General features: G+C 47.6%; 1 protein-coding gene across 4 annotated transcripts in view; it reads left to right on the top strand.

The window, feature by feature from the left end:
- Window positions 1-27,448, top strand: part of adisspb (adipose secreted signaling protein b) — a 206,735-nt gene that overhangs the window by 116,933 nt on the left and 62,354 nt on the right. For 3 of the 4 annotated variants that reach the window (XM_085975660.1, XM_085975669.1, XM_085975665.1), the window contains one exon: window positions 25,438-25,560. In XM_085975660.1, coding sequence (XP_085831786.1) covers window positions 25,438-25,560 — 123 coding nt within the window. Of the gene's footprint in view, window positions 1-25,437; window positions 25,561-26,643; window positions 26,738-27,448 lie in introns of all 4 variants that reach the window. The other variant, XM_085975663.1, reaches the window with a different exon arrangement.

Consider the following 27,448-nt stretch of genomic DNA (forward strand, 5'->3'; position numbering starts at 1 on the left):
TGCACCCAACTCGTCTCGGCGGGTAAAATCCAGCCTGGAAATGCCCCATCCCCACCGTTAACACCCCTCCTCTTGATGAGCGCAGGTAACTGTCAGCCAATGTTCATGTCATTTGTGGTGTGAGGCCCATTCATAGGTTCGTGCATGTGCGAACATTAACAGAGGAAAAGGGCCGTGCAGCTTATAGGGAACGTTGCTGTCAGCATCATTTAACGAAAACAATCTCATCTAAATAGCTTACATTTTCTAGTACACCCAGTCCAATTTTCTAAATTACTTTGGAAACTGTGAGAGCAACTTGAAACCAAGGCTATTACATTACAACTGGGATTCTGTCCAGAAGAAATGTAACCATTTCTCTTCATCTAATCTGCAGTGAGAATCTAAATCAATAAAAAGAAATTTGATTAAAATCTGATTTCCAACCAAAAATAGCAAGAAATGCTTGGCTTTTTTGTTAGTTCTCCTCTGCCCGACCCCCCCTCCCCTGCCCGACCCCCCCCTCCCCTGCCCGACCCCCCCTCCTCCCCGTTTCCCTCTTTCCCTCCCCCCCCCCCCCCCCCCCCTTAGACCTCCTTCTCCCAAAGACCCTTATCTTGCTAGGGTAGATTTCCAAGACACACTTCTTCCTCCCATGCCTCACCCAAGTAACGATTCTCCGTGTGTGAGGAGAGGGAGCAAAGCTGAAGCAGCACAGACCCAGGAGTGAGAGCACAGGCTGCTAGTGCTTCCCCCGAACCCTGGGACGCCCAGGCCAAAGGTCGTGACTGTCATAAATCTCATCATCGAGAAACTACCCATGAAATAACACTGGACGGCCAGCTGGTGGCGCCGTCCAAGGAGTATAAATACTCGGGCGTTGGCCCCAGCTTGCCAGGGACATTTTGTAAAGACAAGGGAGCTAGTGGATACAACTAGACTTCCGTGTTCTGAAATAAGTTGATTAAAGCCTTGCTTTATGCTCGAAGCAAGTGCGTAGTGAGTTTTATTACGTCAGTGACCCTGACCCTCTCCGGGTGACACAGCACCGACTGCAGATCAAACCTGGGAACCTTCCTGTTCTGTAAAGTCATAGAACCATAGAATAGCACAGCACAGAAGGAGGCCATTCGGCCTATCGAGTCTGCGCCAGCTCTTTCGAGGAGCAATCTACTTAGTCCGACTCAACAACAGCATGTATTTATATAGCGCCTTTAACCTAGTAAAACATCCCAAGGCACTTCACAGGAGTGCTATAAGACAGAAAATTTGACACCGAGCCACATAAGGAGAAATTAGGGCAGATGACCAAAAGCTTGGTCAAAGAGGTGGGTTTTAAGGACTCCCCTGCTCTTTCCGCACATCCCTGCAATTTTTTCTCCAAGTATTTATCTAATTTCCTTTTGAAGGCTGCTATTGAATCGGCATCCACCACTTTCTCTGGCAGCGCATTCCAAATCCTAACCACTCGCTGCATAAAAAAGTTTTTCCTCATGTCGCCTCTGGTTCTTTTGCCGATTGCCTTAAATCTGTGCCCTTCAGTCATTGGAAACAATTTCTCTTTATTTACTCTGTTTTAATGATTTTAAACCCTTCTATCAAATCTCCTCTTAGCCACAATCTAATACTCTGAGCCCTTGGGGAGCGAAGTGCCTGATTTTCGTGGGTAAAGTGGATGATTGTGTCTGAATTCATTGCAAAGCAGTAGAATAATAGCCTCTTGGACAGAGGGTGTTGCTAAGCAACAGAGCGCAATATTAGTTTTTATCCATTTAGTTCTTCAAGGACATTTGCTGAACCACTCAGGCAAACAAACTCTACTTTATTTTCCCATTAAGCAGTGATCATTTAGAGTGTACTGGCAATTAGGAGTAACTTTAGATGTGTTTACTTTGTGTCTACCATTGCCCAGCTATGATTAACATGAAGGCAGGCTGCTGCTAGCAGTACAGGGTAGGTGCTTCTGCAGCCAGGGTGGGATTAGAAGAAAGAAATTCTTTCATTTCTGTTTCGCATTTCGCAACCTCAGGATGTCCCAATGTGCGCTTTACAGCCAATTAAGTACTTTCTGAAGCGTAGTCGCTGTTGTAATGTAGGAAACGCAGCAGCTAAATTGCGCACAGCAAGCTTCCGCAAACAGCAATAAAGAAAAAAAAGACTTGCGTTCCTACAGCGCCTTTCACGACCACCGGACGTCTAAAGCGCTATACAGCCAATGAGCTACTTTTTTGAAGTGTAGTCACTTTTGTAATGTGGGAAACGAGGCAGCCAATTTGTGCACAGCAAGCTCCCACAAACAGCAATGTGATAATGACCAGATATTCTGTTTTTTAGTGATGTTGGTTGAGGGATAAATATTGGCCCAGACACCGGGGATAACTCCCCTGCTCCTCTTCGAAATAGTGCCACGGGATCTTTTACGTCCACCTGAGAGGGCAGACGGGGGGCCTCGGTTTAACGTCTCATCCGAAATCGGCACCTCTGCCAGTGCAGCACTCCCTCAGCGCTGCACTGGGAGTGTCAACCTAGATTTTTGTGCTCGAGTCCCTGGAGTGGGACTTGAATCCACAACCTTCTGACTCAGGCGAGGGTGCTGCCCACTGAGCCACAGCTGACAGTAATTAGACCGAGGATGGAGCGTGAGATGTTGTGAGCTTGCTAATTATTCCTTACCTTTTCATAAAACAGTGGCTTTGGTAGTTTTCTGTGTTAGGGAGCTTCTCAACAAGGCATGTCAGCTACCCGGAAGAAAAGTGGTGCTTTCATTGAAGAGACTGTTCTTCACTAATGTAACAGCCACTGAAGTACATACAATTAGCTCGCCAATTATCGACAAATATAGAAATCCAATTACAGGCAGAAATTTCGTCCAACTAGACAATGGCTACGGTCTCAGCTGCAAACTCCGTTCCCTCGCCACCGACTCCATCCTTCTCCCTGGCAACTGTCTGAGGCTGAACCAGACTGTTCGCAATCTTGGTGTCATATTTGATCCCGAGATGAGCTTCCGACCACATATCCGCGCCATCACTAAGACCGCCTCCTCCCACATCCGTCACATCGCCCGTCTCCGCACCTGCCTCAGCTCAACCGCTGCTGAAACCCTCATCCATGCCTTTGTTACCTCTAGACTTGACTATTCCAACGTACTCCTGGCCGGCCTCCCATCTTCCACCCTCCATAAACATAAGCTCATCCAAACCTCTGCTGCTCGTGTCCTAACTCGCACAAAGTCCCGTTCGCCCATCACCCCTGTGCTCGCTGACCTACATTGGTTCCCGGTTAAGCAACGCCTTGATTTTAAAAACACTCATCCTTGTTTTCAAATCCCTCTGTGGCCTCGCCCCTTCCTTATTTCTGTAACCACCTCCAGCCCTACAACCAATGTTCCCACTAAGGTGCGCGGGCGTGCATCAATCGTGAGGTTCCGCGCAGGCCGCTCACAAGCTGTCGTCGCTGGAAGATACGGTGCAGCAAATCTAAAGGGACTGCGTACGAAAACCAAATTAGACGGAAATAACAACAGAAAACGCTGGAAAAACTCAGCAGGCCAGGCAACATCCGTGGAGAGAAAGAGTCAGAACGAAGGGTCTTCGACCTGAAACCTTGACTCTGTTTCTCTCCACGGATGTTGCCTGACCTGCTGAGTTTTTCCAGCGTTTTCTGTTGTTACTTCGGATTTCCAGCATCCACAGTATTTTGCTATAAAATTAGAGGGAGCGTTGCCTACAACCCTCCGATCTCTGCGCTCCGCCAATTTTGGCCTCTTGCACAATCCCGATTTTAATCACTCCACCATTGGCGGCCGTGCCTTCAGCTGCCGAGGCCCCAAGATCTGGAATTCCCTCCCTAAACCTCTCCGCCTTTCTTTCCTCCTTAAGAAGCTCCTTAAAACCTACCTTTTTGACCAAGTTTTTGGTCACTTGTCCGAATATCTCTTTGTGTGGCTCGGCACCAGATTTTGTCTGATAACGCGCCTGTGAAGCACTTTGGGACAGTTTACTACGTTAAAGGCGCTATATAAATGGAAGTTGATGTTGTTGCAGGCAAACTGAAACCGGATGAGCTTACGGATTCGCTGGGTCCCTGGTTTGAAAACCCACGTCGTAGAATCACCATCTTCCTTCATGAAAGTCAACAGGGAATTTGACAATCCTTTTAAGTTCCTCCAAACCATCCCCCATTTGCCTCCAGTTTTCCCTCCTCTCCTGAAGATGCTGGTGAACAGTTAACTTTCGGGAACATTAGATGTTTGTCTCGCTCCAACTAAATCTCGGTTCACTGATGTTTTAACAAAACCATATTTAGAGAAGGATATAATTTGCGGCCCAGTATTTCCATGAAGGTACAGACCGCAGAGGTACCAGGTTCAGTCCCCCGGTCCGTGCTGAGATGGCAGATCTCGGTTAAGCTGACCGTATCACAATTGATCTCCGCACCCTTAAGCTATAGAGACGCGAGGGCGAATCGCCAGATGTGAAGATCATTACCAAACACTGGCCCGGATTTTACAGGGCCTATGATGGCGTACGCCGTCGTAAATATAATAATGAACAGTCAGCATGGATTTCAAAAAGGAAAGTCTTGCTTGACCAACCTCATTGAATTTTTTGAAGAGGTAACAGAGAGAATAGGTAAGGGTAATGCAGTAGATTTAATTTATCTAGATTTTCAAAAGGCCTTCGATTAGGTACCACATAATAGACTAATGAATAAGGTCAGAGAATGTGGAGTTGGGACAAGCAATTAGCAATAATACTGTGGAGGATGAATTCCTGGAGTGTGTACGAGATTTTTTTAAGAGCAGTACGTTGAGGCGCCAACTAGGGAACAGGCTATCCTAGATTGGGTATTGTGCAATGAGAAGGGGTTAATTAATAATCTTGTTGTGCAGGGTCCTTTAGGGAAGAGTGACCATAACATGATAGAATTCTTCATTAAGATGGAAAGTGAAGAAGTCCAATCCAAAACTAGGGTCCTAAATCTAAACAAAGGAAACTACGATAGTATAGGAGTGAGTTGGCTATGATAGATTGGGGAGCTTCATTAAAAGGCATGACGGTGGATAGGCAATGGCTAACATTTAAGGAACGAATGCATGAATTGCAACAGTTATACATTCCTTTCTGGCACAAAGGGAAAAGCAGCCCAACCATGGCTAACAAAATAAATTAAGGATAGTATTAGATCCAAAGAGGAGTGATATAAAGTTGCCAGAAAAAGTAGTAAGCCTGAGGATTGGGAGCAGTTTAGAGTTCAGCAAAAAAGGACCAAGAGATTGATTAAGAGAGAAAAATAGAGTATGAGAGTAAGCCTGCAAGGAACATAAAAGCAGATTGTAAAAGCTTTTACAAGTATGTAAAATGGAAAAGATTAGTGAAGACAAATGTCAGTCAGAAACGGGAGAATTTATAATGGGGAACAAGGAAATGGCTGAGCAATTAAACAAATACTTTGGTTCTGTCTTCACGGAAGAGGACACAAATAACTTCCCAGAAATGCTAGGGAACCAAGGGTCTAGTGAAAAGGAGGAATTAAAGGAAATTAGTATTAGTAAAAAAAATAGTGCTGGAGAAATTAATGGGACTGAAAGCTGATAAATCCCCAGGGCCTGATAATCTGCATCCCAGAGTACTAAAAGAGGTAGCCATGGAAATAGTGGATGCATTGGTTGTCATCTACCAAAATTCTATAGATTATGGAACAGTTCCTGCAGATTGGAGGGTGGCAAATGTAACCCCACTATTTAAAAAAGGAGGGAGAGTGAAAACGGGAAACTACATCAGTAGTAGGGAAAATGCTAGAGTATTATAAAGGATGTGATAACAGGACACTTAGAAAATATCAATGGGGTTAGACAAATTCAACATGGATTTATGAAAGGGAAATCGTGTTTGACAAACCTACTGGAGTTTTTTGAGGATGTAGCTGGTAGAATAGATAAGAGAACCAGTGGATGTGGTGTATTTGGATTTTCAGAAGGCCTTTAATAAAATCCCACAAGAGGTTAGTGTGCAAATTTAAAGCACATGGGATTGGGGGTAATATACTGGCATGGATTGAAAATTGGTTAACAGACAGGAAGCAGAGAGTAGGAATAAATGGGTCTTTTTCAGGGTGGCAGGCAGAGACTAGTGGGGTACCGCAGGGATCAGTGCTTGGGCCCCAGCTATTCACAATATATATCAATGAGGGAACCAAATGTAAAATTTCCAAGTTTGCTGACGACATGAAACTAGGTGGGGTTGTGAGGAGGGTGCAAAGAGACTTCAAGGTGATTTAGACAAGTTGAGTGAGTGGGCAAATACGTGGCAGATGCAGTATAACGTGGATAAATGTGAAGTTATCCACTTCGGTAGGAAAAACAGAAAGGTAGAGTGTTATTTAAATGGTGATAGATTGGGAAATGTTGATTTACAAAGGGACCTGGTTGTCCTTGTACACCAGGTGCAGCAAGCAGTTAGGAAGGCAAAGGGTATGTTGGCCTTCATTGCAAGAGGATTTCAGTACTGGAGCAAGGATGTCTTACTGCAGTTGTACAGGGCCTTGGTGAGACCACACCTGGAGTGCTGTGTGCAGTTTTGGTCTCCTTACCTAAGAAAGGATATACTTGCCATAGAGGGTGTTGTGTATGTACCTTTAAGAGAATAACTGGTCTCAGACTGCAGTACTGGCAGTGACCACCCCTGTATAAAAGGCGCTAGAGAGCCTCTGTTTGTTAGTTTCGCTATTGACTTCCACCAGTAAAGACTTGTTTGTTTTCACTCCTGCTGGTCCGTGTCTCAATCATTCACGGACTTAACACTGGCGACGAATAAGAAACGAACTTACCTGCAACTCGGCAGCACCTCAGACGACGTTGTTGAAGGTCGGAGCCAGAAGAAAGAAAAAACAAAATAGAGTCCAAAGAAACTCGGGAAATGGGCGTCGACCGTCAATCATCGGTTTGATAACTTGCAGGAGAGACTGTTTAGAGCCAGGCTGGGTCCCTCGGTCTGTGGTTTCCCAGCTAATCGGGCTGGTGGCAGGTAGTGCTCTGATCCTTCCTGGGCTGCGGCGGGCTGAAGCTCGATCGGGTGGCTTTTCAACGGGGCCGGGCAGCGAGTCGGGAAGCAAAGAGAGAGAGAGAGGGTAGAGCACACAGGGCGCGGCCGGTGCTTCGAAGCCGGGCAGCGTTCGGACCTAAGAAGAGGGAGGGAAGTGTCCCAGAGGGTCCGCTCCATGACGGGAGAATAATAAAAGAAAAAGAATCAATATTTAACGCGCAAGAAACCGTGGAAAGCAGTGCTAACAACAGCGGGGAAGAAGGCAAAGCGCGGGAGGCGCCATTTTGTTAAATCGGGGAAGAAGGCAAAGCGCGGGAGGCGCCATTTTAGATTTGCAAGATGCCGAAGACTGGCTGTATCACTGCTTTTGATAATACATTAGAGGACTGGACCACGTATGTGGAAAGAGTCGAGGTATATTTCGAGGCAAACGAAATAGCGGAGGGGAAAAAGGCATCGATATTGCTAAACTTAATGGGCGCTAGAACGTACGGCCTATTGCGGGACCTGATTACTCCAGCCAAACCGAAGGCGAAGAGTTTTAACGAAATTGTTGCTGTCGTACAGGAACACTTAAACCCTGCACCGCTGTTGATAACAGAAAGATTTAAATTCCACAGGAGAACTCAGCACAAAGATGAGAGCAATGCTGAGTATCTTACGGAACTACGCAAGCTATCAAAGCACTGCCAGTTCGGAGCAGGACTGGCAGATACCCTATGGGACAAATTTGTCTGTGGACTCCTGAGTGAAGGAACACAGAAGAAGTTACTCTCAGAAAAAGAGCTGACGCTAGATAAGGCTTTCAGCGTGGCAGTATCGTATGAAGCAGCAGCCAGGGGAGCTGCAGAAATTCAACAAAAACCACAGGAATACGGCACCCACGAAATGACACGGGGATTTGCAAAATGTTATCGCTGCGGCAGAACTAACCATGACCAGAAGGACTGCTGGTCCAAAGACAAAATATGCAGACAATGCGGGAAGATTGGACACATTGCACGAGTTTGCAGGTCTGGGAAGAAGACCAGCGACAACCAAAAGGCTACTAAGGAACCGTACAAGAAAGTACAAAAGATGACGGACAGTAGTTCCGAAGATCAGATGAGTGATAGTGAATTCGGAAACAGGAGACTAAGCTGTCTCAAACTACACAATGTAATCGCAAAAGAGGATCACCGAACCATTTGGGCCACCCTCAAGATAGCAGGGTCCCAAGTTAAAATGGAATTGGATACAGGATCAGCGCTAACAGTCATGAATCGACGAGACTACGAGCGGCTATTTTCACACATACCCTTGAGAGAGACATCCATCGTCTTGACGACGTATACGGGACAAAAAGTATACCCCAGAGGAAAAATAAGGGTGCCTGTCGAATACAATGGCAAGAAAATACGGAAATTGTATCTCTGCATACTGCCAAATGGTGGACCACCGTTATTGGGACGGGAATGGATCAGGAAGATAAACTTAGATTGGCATTCCATTCATGCAATGACGGTGGACGGTAAAAAAGATGAAGACGTCACTCCTGGACGATTGTCAACAATCTTAGCTAACGCCAAAGAGGTATTTCAACAAGAACTGGGCACGCTTAAAGGCGTAACCGCCTCGATAAAAATAGAAGAGAATGCAGTTCCCAAGTTTTTCAAAGCAAGACCGGTACCATATGCAATTCGCCCAGCCGTCGAGGCAGAGCTGGAGAATCTGGAGAAGGCGGGCGTGTTGTCTAAGGTCGACTGGAGCGAGTGGGCGACACCCATCGTTCCTGTCATGAAGAAAACGTTAAGCAATAAGCCCGGAGAGCCAAGGAAGATTCGCATCTGTGGGGATTTCAAGGTGACGGTGAACCCTGTCCTTCACACAGTACAATATCCTCTTCCAAGGATAGAAGACATCTTCGCCTCACTGTCTGGAGGGAAGCGTTTTACAAAAATTGACCTAGCACAAGCATATTTGCAGATGGAGGTTGAAGAGTCCTCTAGGAAGTATCTCACGATAAACACTCACAAAGGTCTTTACCAGTATCATCGATTGGTATTCGGAGTAGCATCGGCTCCGGCGATATGGCAAAGAGCGATGGAACAAGTCCTGCAAGGGATTCCGGGGACTCAGTGTTACTTGGACGACATCCTTGTAACAGGTGAAGATGACAGTGAACACCTTAACAACCTAGAACAGGTGCTCACTAGACTACGGGAACATGGGCTGCGAGCCAACCGCCCCAAGTGCGAATTTTTTAAGAAACAGATATCGTATTGTGGCCACGTGATTGATGAAGAGGGGTTACATAAGTCCCCTGACAAAATTGAAGCGGTTGTTAAGGCCCCAGCGCCTGAAAATGTGTCGCAACTGAGGTCATTCCTCGGGTTGGTGAATTACTACCATAAGTTTTTGCCGAATTTGTCGACAATTTTGCACCCACTGAACGCCCTGCTATGAACGGGGGTAGCATGGAAATGGAGCGATGATTGTAAGCGTGCTTTTCAGTAGAGTAAGGACTTAATCACTTCAAGGGAAGTATTGGCTCACTACAACCCAGCACTGCCAATCAGGCTGGCGTGTGATGCGTCTCCCTACGGCATTGGGGCGGTACTGTCAGAAATTCCTTGATGGTTTAGAGAGGCCGATAGCTTTTGCGTCACGCTCGTTAACTGCTGTCGAGCGTAACTACGCCCAGATTGACAGAGAGGCCCTCAGCCTGGTGTGGGGGGTGAAGAAGTTCAATCACTATCTGCACGGTCAAAAATTTACTCTACTAACCGATCATCAACCTCTTGTCTCCATTTTCAACCCTCAGAAGGGCGTACCGATAATGACGGCACAACGGCTGCAGAGATGGTCCCTTTTCCTAGGGGCACACCAATATGACATCGAGTACAAAGGAACTAAACAGCATGGAAATGCTGATGGATTGTCACGCCTACCGTTGCCGACGGTGGAAGAAGAAGACCTTGCAGTGGATCCAATGGAGTTATTCCACTCGACCATAGTCGAATGTCTCCCTGTGACGAATGCAAACATAGAAAAGGAAACACGGAATGACCCGACACTATCACGGGTCTATGATTTAACGGTGAAGGGATGGCCAGCACATGGCAAACCACTACTGCCAGCATTCTCGCCGAGAAGAGAACAGCTGTCAGTGTGCAGAGGAACCTTGATGTGTGGATCCAGAGTAGTAATTCCACCTAAGTTGACGGATAGAGTGCTCAATGAGCTTCATGCGGGTCATCTGGGTGGGGTAAAAATGAAGAACTTAGCCAGAGCGTTTCTGTGGTGGCCGGGAATCGATAGAGAAATCGAAGAGATGACCAAGAGCTGTGCAGGATGCCAGAAGGTCCAAAACGCCCCACCACAAGCCCCTCTGCATCCATGGGAGTGGCCCTCATCTCCATGGCAACGGGTGCACATTGATTTTGCTGGTCCCTTCATGGACTCGATGTTTTTAATTGCGGTGGATGCACATTCAAAGTGGCCAGAGGTAATAAAAATGTCCTCAACCACCATGGAAAAAACTATCACAGTTTTGCGAACCATATTCGCCAGGAATGGGCTGCCTGAACAGATTTGCTCTGACAATGGACCACAGTTTGTGTCTGAAGAGTTCCGGAGGTTCTTAAAGAACAATGGCGTTAAGCATTACACATCTGCCCCATATCATCCAGCCACTAATGGATTGGCCGAGAGGTTTGTCCAAACATTCAAGAAGGCTATCAAGGCAATGTGTAATGAAGATATACCCCTACAACACAAGGTGGACAACTTCTTGTTTGCCTACCGGAATGCGACACATGCGGTTACCAACCAAACCCCAGCCATGATGTTCTTCAATCGAAGACTACGATGCCGCTTGGATTTGGTTAAGCCAAACGTCCGAAGAGATGTGGAGAACAGGCAGTTTCAGAATATGAATGCAAGGCCAACCAGGAGTTTTAAGATAGGTCAACCAGTTTTGGCCCGGGACTACTGCACTGAGAAATGGCAGCCAGGAACGATTTGTACACGGCAAGGACCTCTCATGTATACCGTGGACGTTGGAGAGAGCATTGTAAGACGCCATGCTGACCAGATTCTAGAGTCAATGGAAAACGTCAACTCCACACCACGATCTGATACACCTGGCAATGAAATCGACGTACCAATTGCAGCTACCGCAGAATCGGTGATATTGGAAGCAGATGAACCAAACAACGACATTGATCTCGACTCAACATTGCCAGAAGAACCTGATACCCCAAAGAGGCGTTATCCAGACAGAATCAGGAAGCCTCCTCAAAGACTGAACTTATAATTGCTTAAACTTAACCAATGTATCTAGCAACCGTGATTGTGATTGTAATTAGTTATCATTCAGTTGTTAAATGAATGTTATGTACTGTTTATCTAAAAGGGGAGGAATTGTTGTGTATGTACCTTTAAGAGAAGAACTGGTCTCAGACTGCAGTACCGGCAGTGACCACCCCTGTATAAAAGGCGCTAGAAAGCCTCTGTTTGTTAGTTTCGCTATTGACTTCCACCAGTAAAGACTTGTTTGTTTTCACTCCTGCTGGTCCGTGTCTCAATCATTCACGGACTTAACAGAGGGAGTGTAGCGAAGGTTCACCAGACTGATTCCTGGGATGGCAGGACTGTTGTATGAGAGATTGGGTCGACTAGGCCTGTATTCACTAGAGTTTAGAAGAACAAGTGGGAATCTCATTGAAACATATAACATTCTGACAGGGCTAGACAGACTGGATGCAGTGAGGATGTTTCCCCTGGCTGGGGGGTCTAGAGTGAGTGTTCACAGTCTCAGGATACAGGGTAGGACATTTAGGACTGAGATGAGGAAACATAGAAACATAGAAGATAGGAGTAGACCATTCGGCCCCTTGAGCCTGCTCCGCCATTCAATGCGATCATGGCTGATCATCCAAATTCAGTACCCGGTCCCTGCTTTCTCCCCATACCCCTTGATCCCTTTAGCCTTAAGAAATATATCCAACTCCTTCTTGAATATATTTAATGTATTGGCCTCTACTGCCTTCTGTGGTAGAGAATTCCACAGGTTCACCACTCTCTGGGTGAAGAAATTCCTCCTCATTTCTGTCCTAAATGGCCTACCCCTTATCCTTAGACTGTGACCCCTGGTTCTGGACTCACCGACCATCGGGAACATCCTTCCTGCATCTAGTCTGTCCAGTCCTGTCAGAATTTTAAAAGTTTCAATGAGATCCCCTCTCATTCTTCTAAACTCCAGCAAGTACAAGTCCAATCGACCCAATCTCTCCTCATATGTCATTCCTGCCATCCCAGGTATCAGTCTGGTGAATCTTCGCTGCACTCCCTCCATGGCAAGAACATCCTTCCTCAGATAAGGCAACCAAAACTGCACACAATACTCAAGATGTGGTCTCACCAAGGCCCTGTATAACTGCAGCAAGACATCCTTGTTCCTGTACTCAAACCCCCTCGTTACGAAGGCCAACATACCATTTGCCTTCTTAACCGCCTGCTGCTCCTGCATGCTTACCTTCAGCGACTGGTGCACAAGGACACCCAGGTCTCGTTGCACTTCCCCTTCTCCCAATCTATTGCCATTCAGATAATAATCTGCCTTCCTGTTTTTGCCACCAAAGTGGATAACCTCACATTTATCCACGTTATATTGCATCTGCCATGCTTTTGCCCAATCACCCAACCTGTCCAAATCATCCTGGAGTTTCTCGGCCTCCTCCTCACAGCACACACGCCCACCCAGCTTTGTGTCGTCTGCAAATTTGGAGATATTACATCTAGTTCCCTTGTCTAGATCATTAATATATATTGTGAGGAGAAATTTCTTCACTCAGAGGGTGGTGAACCTGTAGTGTCCGAGTATCAATAATACATGGACTGCAGGAGAACAATAATAACAGGTATTTACTGAACAGAGGGTGAGCTTAAACTGAACTACAGAAGCCTGGTATGGCTTTATATACAGGTGTGGTCACTGCTGGTACTGCAGTATAAAATCAGTTCTCTCTTAAAGGTACATAAACAACAATTCCTCCCCTTTTAGATAAACAGTACATAACATTCATTTAACAACTAAATAATAACTAATTACAATTACAATTTTCTCTGTACTATATACATCAACTGAAATAATCATTTATAAGTTCAGTCTTTGAGGAGGCTTCCTGATCCTGACTGGATAGCGCCTTTCTCGAGTATCCTGTTCTTGCGGCGGAGTCGATTCTGGCTCATTGTCATTGGTTGGTTCGTCAGCTTCCAATACCACTGATTCTGAGGTAGACGCAATCTGTACTTCGGGTTCATTACCAGGTGCACATGCTCGTGGTATGGGTTTGGCTTGTTCCTGTGACTCTAGAATCTGGTCAGCATGGCGTCTCACGATGCTCTCTCCAACGTCCACTGTGTACATTAGTGGTCCCTGCTGTGTGCATATCGTTCCTGGCTGCCATTTTTCTGTTCGGTAGTCGCGGGCCAAGACTGGTTGCCCTATCTTGAAGCTCCTGGTTGGCTTCTCATTGATGTGTTGGAATTGCTTATCCTCAACATCTCGTCTTATGTTTGGTTTGAGCAAATCCAGGCGACATCTTAGCCTTCGGTTGAAGAACATTATGGCTGGAGCTTGGTTGGTGACTGCATGTGTCGCATTCCGGTAAGCAAACAAGAAATTATCCACCTTGTGTTGTAGTGGTATGTCGTCGTTATACATCGCCTTTATTGCCTTTTTAAAGGTCTGAACAAACCTCTCAGCCAATCCATTTGTGGCTGGATGATATGGGGCAGATGTGTAATGTTTCACCCCATTATTCCTCAGAAACCTCCGGAAATCCTCGGACACAAACTGTGGTCCATTGTCGGAACAAATCTGTTCTGGCAAGCCATTCCTGGCGAAGATGATCCGCAGGACTGCAATAGTTTTCTCCGTGGTGGTGGAGGACATTTTGATGACCTCTGGCCATTTCGAATGGGCATCCACGGCGATTAAAAACATTGAGTCCATAAATGGACCAGCATAATCAATGTGTATCCGTTGCCATGGAGATGAGGGCCACTCCCATGGGTGTAGCGGGGCCTGTGGTGGAGCGTTTTGGACCTTCTGGCATCCTGTGCATCTCTTGGTCATATCCTTGATGTCTTTATCGATTCCTGGCCACCACACAAACGCCCTGGCTAGGCTCTTCATTTTTACCCCTCCCAGATGACCCTCATGAAGCTCATTGAGCACTCTATCTCTCAACTTGGGTGGAATCACCACTCGGGATCCACACATCAAGGTCCCCCGGCACACTGACAGCTGTTCTCTCCTTGGCGAGAATGCTGGCAACAGTGAGTCGCCATGTGCTGGCCATCCCTTCACCGTCAAATCATAGACCCGAGAGAGTGTCGGGTCATTTCGGGTTTCCTTCTCTATACTTGAGTTTGTAACAGGTAGACATTCGACTATGGTCGAATGGAATATCTCAACAGGGTCCACTGCAGGTGCTTCCTCCACCGTAGGCAACGGTAGGCGCGACAGCCCATCAGCGTTTCCATGCTGTTTCGTACCCTTGTACTCTATGTCGTACTGATGTGCCCCTAGAAAAAGTGACCATCTTTGCAGCCGTTGCGCCGTCATCACCGTAACGCCCTTCTTTGGGTTAAAAATGGAGACCAGGGGCTGATGATCAGTCAGTAGGGTGAATTTCTGCCCGTGCAGATAGTGATTGAACGTCTTCACCCCCCACACCAGGCTGAGGGCCTCCCTGTCAATCTGGGCGTAGTTACGCTCGGCTGAGGTTAACGAGCGCGACACAAAGGCTATTGGCCTCTCTGAACCGTCAAGGAATTTGTGTGACAGCACCGCTCCAATGCCGTAGGGAGACGCATCACATGCCAACCGAATCGGTAGTGTTGGATTGTAGTGGGCCAATACTTCTTTTGAAGTGATTAGGCATTTACATTTCTGAAAGGCACGCTTACGCTCATCACTCCATTTCCATGTTACTCCAGTTTGCAGCAGGGCGTTCAGTGGGTGCAGAATTGTAGATAAATTCGGCAAGAACTTATGGTAGTAGTTCACCAGCCCGAGAAACGACCTCAGTTGCGACACATTTTCCGGTGCTGGAGCCTTGACTACAGCCTCAATCTTGTCTGGGGACTTATGCAACCCATCCTCATCAATCATGTGGCCACAATACGAGAATTGTCTCCTGAAGAACTCGCATTTGGGGCGGTTGGCTCGTAGCCCATATTCTTGTAATCTAGTGAGCACCTGCTCCAGGCTGGCAAGGTGTTCACTGTCATTTTCGCCCGTAACCAGGATGTCGTCCAAATAACACTGGGTCCCCGGGATACCTTGCAGGACTTGTTCCATCGCCCTCTGCCAAATAGCCGGGGCTGATGCTACCCCGAATACCAGTCGTTTGTACTGGTAAAGGCCTTTGTGAGTGTTTATCGTGAGGTATTTTCTAGATGCTTCTTCCACCTCCATTTGTAGATACGCTTGGGCCAGATCCATCTTCGTAAAGCGTTTTCCTCCAGATAGTGAGGCGAAAATATCTTCTATCCGTGGAAGTGGATATTGTACTGCGTGCAGGACTGGGTTCACAGTTACCTTGAAGTCCCCACAGATGCGAACCACCTTCGGCTCCCCAGGCGTGCTGCTCAATGATTTCTTCATTACAGGAACAATGGGTGTGGCCCACTCGCTCCAGTCCACCTTGGACAGCACACCCGAACGCTCCAGACTCTCCAGTTCTGCTTCAACGGCTGGGCGGATCGCGTATGGTACCGGTCTGGCCTTAAAAAATTTTGGAGTTGCGTTATCTTCGGGTTTTTATCGTTGCTGTTACTCCTTTTAGAGCCCCAAGTCCTTGTTGGAACACCTCTTTCGCGTCATTTAGAATTTTTGACGGTCGTCCAGGTGTGACGTCATCATCTTTTTTGTCAGTCACAGTTAGCGCCTGAATGGAATGCCAATCCAATTGTATTTTTCGGATCCATCCACATCCCAGTAATGGTGGTCCTCCATCTTGTAGTGTATATAGATACAGTTTCTGTGTTTCCTTGCTGTTGTATTTAACTGGCACCCTTATTTTTCCTCTGGGGTAGACTTTTTGCCCCGTGTATGTCTTCAATACAATGGACGTGTCCTTCAAGGGTATGTGTGAGAATAGCCGCTCATAGTCTCGTCGATTCATGACAGTTAGGGCTGATCCTGTATCCAATTCCATCTTTACTTGGGACCCTGCTATCATGAGGGTGACCCAAATGGTTCGGTGATCCTCCTTTGCGATCACGTTGTGTAACTTTAGACAACTTAGTCTCTTGCTCCCGGAGTCATTATCACTCTCCTGATCTTCCGAACTACTGTCTGTCATTTTTTTTACTTACTTGTACTTTTCCTTAGTAGTTCTTTTAGTGTTGGTTTTCTTTCCCGACCTGCAGACTCTTGCTACGTGTCCCATTTTCCCACATTGCCTGCATACTTTGTCATTAAACCAGCAGTCCTTCTGCTCATGGGTTGTTCTGCTGCAGCGATAGCATTTTTCTGCTCCATATGCCATTTTGTTAGCGCTGTATTCTTGTGGTTTCTGTTGTATTTCCGCAGCTCCCCGTGCTGCTGCTTCGTAGGATACTGCCACGCTGAAAGCCTGTTCTAGCGTCAGGTCCTTTTCCGAAAGTAGTCGTTTCTGGGTTCCTTCACTCTGGAGCCCGCAGACAAACTTATCCCTTAAGGTGTCTGCCAGTCCTGCTCCGAACTGGCAGTGCTTCGATAACTTGTGTAGTTCCGTAAGATAGTCAGCATTGCTCTCATCCTTGTGCTGGTTTCTTTTATGGAACTTGAATCTTTCTGCTATCAGCAGCGGTGTAGGGTTTAGGTGTTCCTGTAAGATATTAACAATCTCTTCAAAACTTTTCTCCATTGGTTTAGCTGGGGTAATTCCGCAATAGGCCGTACGTTCTCGCGCCCATCAAATTTAATAATACTGACGCCTTCTTTCCATCGGCCACCTCATTTGCCTTGCAGTACACTTCAATTCTTTTCACATACGTGGTCCAGTCTTCTACCTCTTTGTCGAAAGCAGTGATACTGCCACTGTTCGCCATCTTGGGTGGTTTAAAATGGAGCCTCCCGCGCTTTTTCTTCTTCCCCAATGGATTAAAATGGCGCCTCCCGCGCTTTTCCTTCTTCCCCAATGGAATAAAATGGCGCCTCCCGCGCTTTTCCTTCTTCCCCTTGCTGCCACGCTGCTCCTAGCGTTCTACAGGGTAATGGCAGCGACCCGCGTCTTCGGCGCGTCTCACTTTTCCTTCCCCTCGTTTTATTTTCTCTACGCTGCCCGGTTCTTGAGCACCGACCGCGCCCCCTCTCTTTCTTTTCCTCCCGACGACGCTGCACGGCCCCTTTGCAGAGCCGCTCGATCGAGCTCGAGCCCGCCGCAGTCCGGAAGGGTCAGCGCACTACCTGCTACCAGCACGATTTGCTGGAACACCTTGATTGGGGAGCCAAGCCCAGCTCTCCACAGCCTCCCCTGCAATTCTCCGAACTCCGATGGATCCCTGGGCGGTTGCCCGCGGTCGACGCCCGTTGCTCTGACTTCGACCTCCAAGAAGCTCCTTTTCAGGGAAAGATCCCCGTGAGGTGATGCAGTACTGCAGGTGAGTTCGAACCTGCTCGTCGCCAGTGTAGTGTCCGAGTATCAATAATACACGGACTGCAGGAGAACAATAATAACAGGTATTTACTGAACAGAGGGTAAGCTTAAACTGAAGTACAGAAGCCTGCTATGGCTTTATATACAGATGTGGTCACTGCCGGTACTGCAGTATAAAATCAGTTCTCTCTTAAAGGTACATACACAACAGAACCTGTGGAATTCTCTACCACAGAAGGCTGTGGAGGCCGTCACTGAATATATTTAAGAAGGAGATAGATAGACTTCTCGTCGCAAAAGGCATCAAGGGGTATGGGGAGAGAATATGGTATTGAGATAGAGGATCAGCCCTGATCATATTGAATGGTGGAGCAGGCTCGAAGGGCCGAATGGCCTACTCCTGCTCCAATTTTTCTATGTTTCTAAGTAGCAGAATGGATAGCTAGCTGGCTTCAAGACAGAAAGCAGAGAGTGGGGGTAAAGGGCAGCTACTCACAGTGGCAGAAGGTGGGTAGTGTTGTTCCACAAGGATCAGTGCTGGGACCACTGCAGTTCACAATTTACATTAATGATTTAGACTTTGGAATCAAACACAATTTCTAAATTTGTGGATGAGACCAAATTGGGGGGGATAGTCAATACTGAGGAGGACTGCAACAAATTACAGGAGGATATTAACAAACTTGCAGAATGGGCATATAATTGGCAAATTAAATTTAACACCTATAAATGTGAGGTTTTACATTTTGGTGGGAAGAATAGGGAGGTCACTTATGACCTGGAGGGTGCGAGTCTGGGTGGGGCAGAGGAGCAAAGGGATCTCGGAGTACAAATACACAAATCACTAAAAGTAGCGACACAGGTTAGCGAGGCCATAAAAAAAGCAAACAAGGCACTAGGGTTTATTTCTAGAGGGATAGAATTGAAAAGTAGTGAAGTTATGCTAAACCTGTAATGAACCTTGGTTAGACCACACTTGGAGTATTGCGTACAGTTCTGGTCACCATATTATAAAAAGGATATAGAGGCACTGGAGAGGGTGCAGAGAAGATTTACAAGGATGATACCAGAAATGCGAGGGTAGACATATCAGGAAAGGATGAACAGGCTGGGTCGCTGTTCGCTTGAAAAAAGAAGGCTGAGGGCTTACCTAATGGAGGTCTTTACAATTATGAAAGGTTTTGATAGAGTGGATACAGAGAGAATGTTTCCACTTGTGGGGAAGAGCTAAACTAGGGGCCACCAATATAAGATAGTCACCAAGAAATCCAATAGGGAATTCAGAAGAAACGTCTTTACCCAGAGAGTGGTGAGAATGTGGAACTCGCTACCACAGGGAGTGGTTGAGGCGAACAGCATAGATGCATTTAAGGGGAGGCTGGACAAGCATATGAGGGAGGAGGGAATAGAGGGTTATGCGGATAGAGTTAGGTGAGGAAAGACGGCAGGAGGCTCGAGTGGAGCGTAAACGCCGGCATGGACTGGATGGGCCGAATGGCCTGATTCTGTGCCGTATATTCTATGTAATCCTATGTAGCAGCTTTGTACAACTGAGTGATTTGCTAGGTCCGAGGATACGTCACTCAACCACGTTGGTGTGGGACTGGAGTCGCATATAGTTCAGACCAGGTACGGACGGCAGGTTTCCTTCCCTAAAGGACATTTGTGGGTCAGTCGGGTTTTTATGACGATCCGACAGCTTCACTGGTCACTTTTACTGAGACCAGCTTTTTAAAAAACGGATTTAAAATTCTCAATAACAGAAAACGCTGGAAAAACTCAGCAGGCCAGGCAACATCCGTGGAGAGAGAAACAGAGTTAACGTTTCAGGTCGATGACCCTTCATCAGAACTGAGAAAAAAGGCAGGAAATGAAACCGATTAAAAGGCAAGTTTGGGGGTTGGGAAATGGGGGAGGGGATGAAAGAACAAAAGGGAAGTGTGGAGACATTAAAGAGGTATTCAAGACGAGACAAGATAGTAATAGGACAGGTAAAGAGACAAAAGATGGCTGTAGATGAAGTGTGAAATTTGAACTCGCTCTCTATTAGTCCAGGCCTCTGGATTACAAATACAAAAGCAAAATACTGCGGATGTTGGAAATCTGAAATAAAAACAGAAAATGCTGCGAGTACGCAGCAGGCCAGGCAGCATCTGGGGAGAGAGAAACAGAGTTAACGTTTCAGGTCAGTGACCTTACATCTCTAACTTTTTCCCAGTTCTAATGCAACAGGTTTTCAGCAAGTACAGAGGCAGGGAAAGAGGGAAGGGAAGAACAAAAGGGGAGGGTCTGTGATAGGGTGGAAGGCAGGAGAGATTAAATGACAAAAGGGATGAGGGTGCGAGGCAAAAGGGGGTGGTATGACTACAACAGAAGCTCGAGGAACAGCACCTCATCTTTTCTATTGGGCACTGCACAGCCTTGCGGACTCAACATCGAGTTGATAGGATTACATAGGAGAATGATTGTTCATTGCGCACTGCAGGCGAGTGCTGAGCGAAAACAAAATGGCAGCTGCGTTCCCCTACCCAAGTGATTTGCTTTCTAAGTAACATTGTATGTGAAGCACTTTGAAGTTTGAGAGATCTGGTAGGTCCTAACTAAATGGGGGGTTTCTTTCTTTCAATCATATCACACAGAATCTACAGTGCAGATAGAGGCCATTGCGGCCCATCGAGCCTGCACCGACACACATCCCACCCTATCCCTGTAACCCCACGTATTTAATCCCCTAACACTAAGGGTCAATTTATCATAGCCAAATCAACCTAACCTGCACATCTTTGGACTGCAGAGGTAAGGGCAAGAACATCAGATGGGGGCAGGAAGGATTGGACTCAGCTGCGATGCTACCCGGCTGGCCCTGTCCTGCTCGACCAAGAAGAATGCGGAGAAACAGGCCATTCGGCCCAACCAGTCCATGCCGGTGTTTCTCCTTCTTAGGCAGTCCCTCGGAACCAAGGATGACTTGCTTCCACGCTAAAAATGAGTTCTCAGGTGACTGATGAGTCCAATGCGGGACCTACAATCTCTGTCACAGGTGGGGCAGACGGTGGTTGAAGCGGTGGGTGGGTGGGGTGCTTGGGTTGACGTGCGCTCCTTGCGCTGCCTGCGATTGGCTTCCGCTTGCTCCCAGCGAAGAGACTCGAGGTGTTTGGCGCCTTCCCGGATGCTTCTTCACTTTGTGCAGTCTTGGGCCAGGGATTCCTAGGTGTCGGTGGGGATGTTACACTTTTTCAAGGAGGCTTTGAGGGTGTCCTTGAAGTGTTTCCTCTGCCCACCTGGGGCTCTCTTGCCATGTCAGAGCTCCGAGTAGAGCGCTTGTTTTGGGAACCTCGTATCGGGCATGCGGACAGTGTGACCCGTCCATCGGAGCTGATCGAGCGTGGTCAAAGCTTCGATGCTGGGGATGTTGGCCTGAGCAAGAACACTGACGTTGGTGCGCCTATCCTGCCAATGGATGTGCAGGATCTTGCGGAGGCAGCGTTGGTGGTACTTCTCCAGTGCTTTGAGGTGCCTGCTGTACATGGTCCATGTCTCTGAGGCATACAGCAGGGCGGGTATCCCTGCTGCTTTGTAGATCATAATAATCAACTTTATTGTCATTGTTAGTGCACAAGTGCAGTACAACGAAATGTAGGCTTGCAGCTCCCGAGAGTGTACATTTTGATTAAGACATTTAACATTCAACATTCATTTAGCTTGTAATACATAAACATAAACATAACCATAATAAAGTGCATTGGCAGATGTGCAGGCTTTAGAGTTTATTTGTGGAGTTCAGTAGGATGACAGCCCTGGGAAAGAAGCTGTTCCTAAATCTGGTCGTTCGGGTGCGAATGCATCTGTAGCGTCTCCCAGATGGCAGGGGGGCGAACAAACTGTGGCTGGGGTGGGTAGGGTCTTTGATGATGGTCAGTGACCTCCGTAAACAGCGTTTCTGGTAGATGTTATCTATGGTCGGTAGCCGGGTGCTGGTAATGCGTTGGGCAGTTTTGACTACCCGCTGCAGGGCTTTCCGGTCATAGGAGCTACAGCTGCCATACCACACTGATACAGTTTGTCAGGATGCTCTCGATTGTGCAGCGGTAAAAGTTAGAGGATCAGGGGTGACAGGTTACATCCCTTCATGAGCTTAGTGCCGGGTTTGAGGTCCTGGTGTTCAAACACACACTTCCTCAGGCGATCGAAGGCTGCACTGGCACACTGAAGGTGGTGTTGGACTTCGTCGTCGACGTCTGCTCCACTCGAGTCTCCTTCCTCATCTAACTCTATCAGCATAACCCTCTATTCCCTTTCTGTCTCATGTGCTTGTCCAGCCTCCCCGTAAACGCATCTATACGATTTGCTTCAACCACTCCCTGTGGTAGCGAGTTCCACATTCTCACCACTCTCTGGGTAAAGAAGTTTCTTCTGAATTCCCTATTGGATTTCTTCAATTTCAGATCATAACCGCTGCCCGCATTTTTTCGGACAGCGGCCGCTGGTATTGATTCTGTCGTTCCCATTTACAGCTCCTCCAGACCCATCTCTTGTTTCTTTACTTGTCCCATTCCATTACCATCCCCTTTTGCCCTGCACCAGTATGATGACCACTAGGCTACTGTGCGCAGCAATTATGGTAAAGTGACGGAAATAATTTAACTCTGCTGTTGGCTGCAAAAAAACAAGAGCATATTGGGGTAATATAGAGTCATAGGCCTAGAAATTCCCGGGCGCCGGAAGTAGTGCCCCGGAAGAAGTCGCGGCCACCCGCCACAAATTCAGTTTGCGCGCCCCAGAAGGAAGCGCGGCGCTACTCGAGGCACCCCGCATCCCTCTTGGGGCGCTGCAACTTCATAAAGGGGAGGGGCCTGCTGCAGCGCGCTCAAGAGCGCGAGTGCCGGCAAAAGAACCCGGCACCGAGGAGGAGTGCCGGCAAAAGAACCCGGCACCGAGGAGAAGTGCCGGGCTCTTGGGACACAGACGGCACTCCGTGGTGGGGGTGCTCAGGAGGCCGGGGACAGCGGTGCGGAGAGGTGCTGGCAGGCGGCCAGCAAAAGAAGGCCGCCCCGCACCTCAGTGCCTCTACCGCCGCAGGTAGGCCCCCCTGAATGGGTCGCAAATTGTGACCGGTGTTAAAGCAGGGGGCGCTAACAAATTTCGTGATCGGGGCGGTAGCGGGGCGCTGCGCACACTGATGACGTCATCGGTAGCGGCGCAGCACTAACGGCTAGCACCGCCATTAGCGTCCCGCTAAATTTAGCGGGAGGCGTGGTCAGTGGCGTAAAACCCACTAAGTGCCCTCTTTGGGCGCTAACGGGTGGCGCAGCCCACTGAATTTCTAGGCCGTAGAGTTATACAGCACAGAAAGAGGCCCTTCGGCCCATCGTGTCCGCGCCGGCCATCAAGCCCTATCTATTCTAATCCCATTTTCCAGCACTTGGTCCATAGCCTTGTATGCTATGGCGTTTCAAGTGCTCATCTAAATGCTTCTTGAATGTTGTGAGGGTTCCTGCCTCTACCACCCTTTCAGGCAGTGAGTTCCAGATTCCAACCACCCTCTGGGTGAATTTTTTTTTCCTCAAATCCCCTCTAAACCTCCTGCCCTTTACCTTGAAACTATGCCCCCTAGTTATTGACCCCTCTACTAAGGGGAAAAGTTCCTTTCTATCTACCCTATCTATGCCCCTTATAATTTTGTACACCTCAATCAGGTCCCCCCTCAGCCTTCCCTGCTCTAAGGAAAACAACCCCAGCTTGTCCAGTCTCTCTTCATAGCTTATATAATCAAGGTGATGAGAGAGTTTTATTGTGCTGTTGAATTACTAATGCCACATAAATCTAGCTTTGAATGAGCTGAGACGATGCTGCATTGCAGCAGCAGGTGATGGAGTTTTCCCTGCCTGAGGGTGCTGATTCATGCTGTGGGTTACGGTTCCACGGGAAGCTAGCTGCCTCGCCAGAGCATTTCGCCCATTCTTCTTGGTCGAGCAGGCCAGGGCCAGCCGGGAAGCATCGCAGCTGAGTCCGATCTTTCCTGCCCCCCATCTGATGTTCTTGCCCTTACCCCAGCAGATATGGTTGAAAGAAAGAAACCCCCCATTTAGTTAGGACCTACCAGATCTCTCAAACATCACAAAGTGCTTCACATACAGTGTTACTTAGAAAGCAAATAATTTGGGTAGGTGAACGGAGCCGCCATTTTTTTTTTTTTTGCTCCGCACTCGCCCGCAGTGCGCAATGAGCAATCAGTGAGCCTCTTTTTAGTGATGTTGCTTGAGGGAGAAATGTTAGGTAGGACACCAGAAGACCGAGCTGTTCTTCTTCAATTCGTGGTACAGGATGCTTAACAGCTAGCTGAACTGAGGCAGACAAGGCCTCGGTGTTTAACATCTTTAAATTCTCAACCTTGTTTCCAAACCCTTCCACGGCCTCACCCCCCCCTATCACTGTAACCTCCTCCAGCCCTACAACCCTCCGAGATATCTGCGCCCCTCCAATTCTGGCCTTTTGCACATCCCCGATTTCAATCGCCCCATCGTTGGTGGCTGTGCCTTCAGCTGCCTGGGCCCTGAGCTCTGGAATTCTAAGCCTCCCTAAACCCCTCTGCCTCGTTCCCTCTCCTTTAAAACGCTCCTTAAAACAAATCTCTCTCTCCTAATAGCTCCTACGTGGCTTCATGTCAAATTTTGTTTGATATCGCTCCTTGGGACGTTTTACTACATTAAAGGTGCTATATAAATGCAAGTTGTTAAAAGACGGTGCCTCAGGCAAGGTAGTATTCCATCAGTACTGCACGTGAAGTGTTGGCCTCGATTTGGCGCTCGAGTTCTGGAGTGCGGTTTGAAGCTGAGGTTCACTGACTCCTAAGTCAGGAAGACTACCAAATGAGCCAAGCTTACAGTGAATAATGATCAGGAACCATGGCTGATTTCCACCCCCATTTTAGGAGACCTGGTGGCCATTATTGATGTTGCTACTTCCACCCAACCAAGATCAACTAACATCACAGACCTAAGATTGATCCTGGAGCCTCGTTGGTTTGTAGGACTCAGTTCCACATTGGACGGTGCGGTTACCCATTGGGCAGCAGCGTTGTCTGTCACACCACTTCATTGAATGCAGAATCAGTCAGGAAATGGTAACTTAATTCAGCGCATCGGTAATTCATGGTGATTGACAGAATAATCAAGCAGTTCCGCCGTGTGTGTGTGTGTGTGTGTGTGAGAGAAACTCTGCTGCCCATATCCTATGTCGCACCAAGTCCCGTTCACCCCTGTGCTCGCTGACTTATATTGGAAACACCTCAATTATAAAATTCACATCCTTGTGTTCAAAACCCTCCATGGCCTCGCCCCCTCCCTATCTCTGTAACCTCCTCCAGCCCTACAACCCTCCAAGATACCTACATTCCTCCAATTCTTAGCCTTTTGCTCATCCTTGATTTTCATGGTTCCACCATTGGCGGCCGTGCCTGCAGCTGCCTAGGCCCCAAGCGCTGGAATTCCCTCTGCCTCTACCTCTCTCCTCCTTTATGTCAATCCTTAAAACCGTCCTCTTTGACCAAGATGTTGGTCACCTGTCCCTAATATCTCTTTATGTGGCTCCGGGTCAAATTTTGTTTGATAATTGCTCCAGTGAAGCGCCCGGGGACGCTCTTGTTACATGAAAGGTGCTATATAAATGCAAGTTGTTGTTGAGAAATCAGCAGTGTGTCTGAGGAACCAAGTCCCCTCGGGCTTTGTTTGACCTTTCTGTTCTGTAATGGCCTTTTTGTTTCCCCTCCCCTACAGGTCACCGAGTTAAGTGCGAGTACATTGCCCACAAGGAAGGGGTCATCAGAGAGGAAATGGTCATGACCAACGAGATCGACTATAGTGCCTCTGTAAAAGTGACGCTGCAGGCGCGAGTCCTGGGTAAGTCTTGTCCCTCTCCGAGTCGGGATATCTTGGACATTTTCTTTCCATTTATTCCTGGGATGTGGGCGTCGCTGACGAGGCCGGCATTTATTGCCCGTCCCTAGTTGCCCTTGAGAAGGTGGTGGTGAGCCGCCGCCTTGAACCGCTGCAGTCTGTGTGGTGAAGGTACTCCCACAGTGCTGTTAGGGAGGGAGTTCCAGGATTTTGACCCAGCAACGATGATGGTGTGTGACTTGGAGAGCGACATGGTGGTGTTCCCATGTGCCTGTTGCCCTTGTCCTTCTAGGTGATGGACATCACTTGGCATGTGAGTAATGTTCTGGGTGGTTAGCTAGCTGTGATGTAAAAGTTGTGCCGATTCTGTATAATGTTCTGGATGGAAAATGTGCTAAAATTGAGGATCAATTTAGGTGAAGATCGTGTCTAAAAGTCTAGAAATCTCATCAAGCCAGACACTTCAAAACCAAGCGCGTCGACAGCTGGAGAGAAGCATTGTTGTGCGGCAACAGTCAACAGAAGGACATCAGCATGTGGCCATCAACGTGTGTCGCCGTTCGATCGAGGAAGCTGCTCCCACAAGTATCGCAGACAGTGACTCCCACCGACATTACTCATGTCATGGTTATCTTCACTTTGAAGTGACTTTGTCCACCCATCGAGGAGGGGAGTGCTGAATCTAAATAGAAAAATAGGAGCAGGAGTAGGCCATTCGGCCCTTCGAACCTGCTCCGCCATTCAATATGATCATGGCTGATCATCTATCTCAATACCATATTCCCGCTCTCTCCCCGTGCCCCTTGATGCCTTTTGTGTCTAGAAATCTGTCTATCTCCTTCTTAAATATATTCAGTGACTTGGCCTCCACAGCCTTCTATGGTAGAGAATTCCACAGGTTCACCTCTGAGTGAAGAAATTTCTCTTCATCTCAGTCCTAAATGTCCTACCCCGTATCCTGAGACTGTGACCCCTCGTTCTAGACCCCCCAGCCAGGGGAAACATTCTCCCTGCATCCAGTCTGTCTAGCCCTGTCAGAATATTATACGTTTTAATGAGATTCCCTCTCATTCTTCTAAACTCTAGTGAATACAGGCCTAGTCGACCCAATCTCTCCTCATACGACAGTCCTGCCATCCCAGGAATCAGTCTGGTGAACCTTCGCTGCACTCCCTCTATGGCAAGTATATCCTTTCTTAGGTAAGGAGACCAAAACTGCACACACTACTCCAGGTGTGGTCTCACCAAGGCCCTGTATAACTGTACTCAAATCCTTTTGCAATGAAGGCCAACATACCATTTGCCCTCCTAACTGCTTGCTGCACCTGCATGTTCGCTTTCAGTGACTGGTGTACAAGGACACCCAGGTCCCTCTGTACATCAGCATTTCCCAATCTATCACTATTTAAATAATACTCTGCCTTTCTGTTTTTCCTACCGAAGTGGATAAATGTGAAGTTATCCACTGTTATACTGCACCTGCCATGTATTTGCCCACTCACTCAACTTGTCTAAATCACCTTGAAGCCTCTTTGCATCCTCCTCGCAACTCACAATCCCACCTAGTTTTGTGTCGTTTTGTGTCGTCAGCAGACTTGGAAATATTACATTTGGTTCCCTGATCCAAATCATTGATATATATTGTGAATAGCTGGGGCCCAAGCACTGATCCCTGCGGTACCCCACTAGTCACCGCCTGCCACCCCCGAAAAAGACCCATTTATTCCTACTTTCTGTTTCCTGTCTGTTGACCAATTTTCAATCCATGAGTGAGTGAGGCCAGTGTAGTCAGTGGGAGGTGCGGGGGGGCGCTAGTTTTGTGAAGAGCACGTCAAGTTGCGGAGACAGGTGGAAGTTCTAAGAGAAGGATCTTGGAATAAAGTACTCTTGT

The sequence above is a fragment of the Somniosus microcephalus genome, chromosome 2 (genome assembly GCF_052327205.1).
Source record: "Somniosus microcephalus isolate GS21.2 chromosome 2, FLI_Smic_1.0, whole genome shotgun sequence".
NCBI classification, from domain to species: Eukaryota; Metazoa; Chordata; class Chondrichthyes; order Squaliformes; family Somniosidae; genus Somniosus; species Somniosus microcephalus.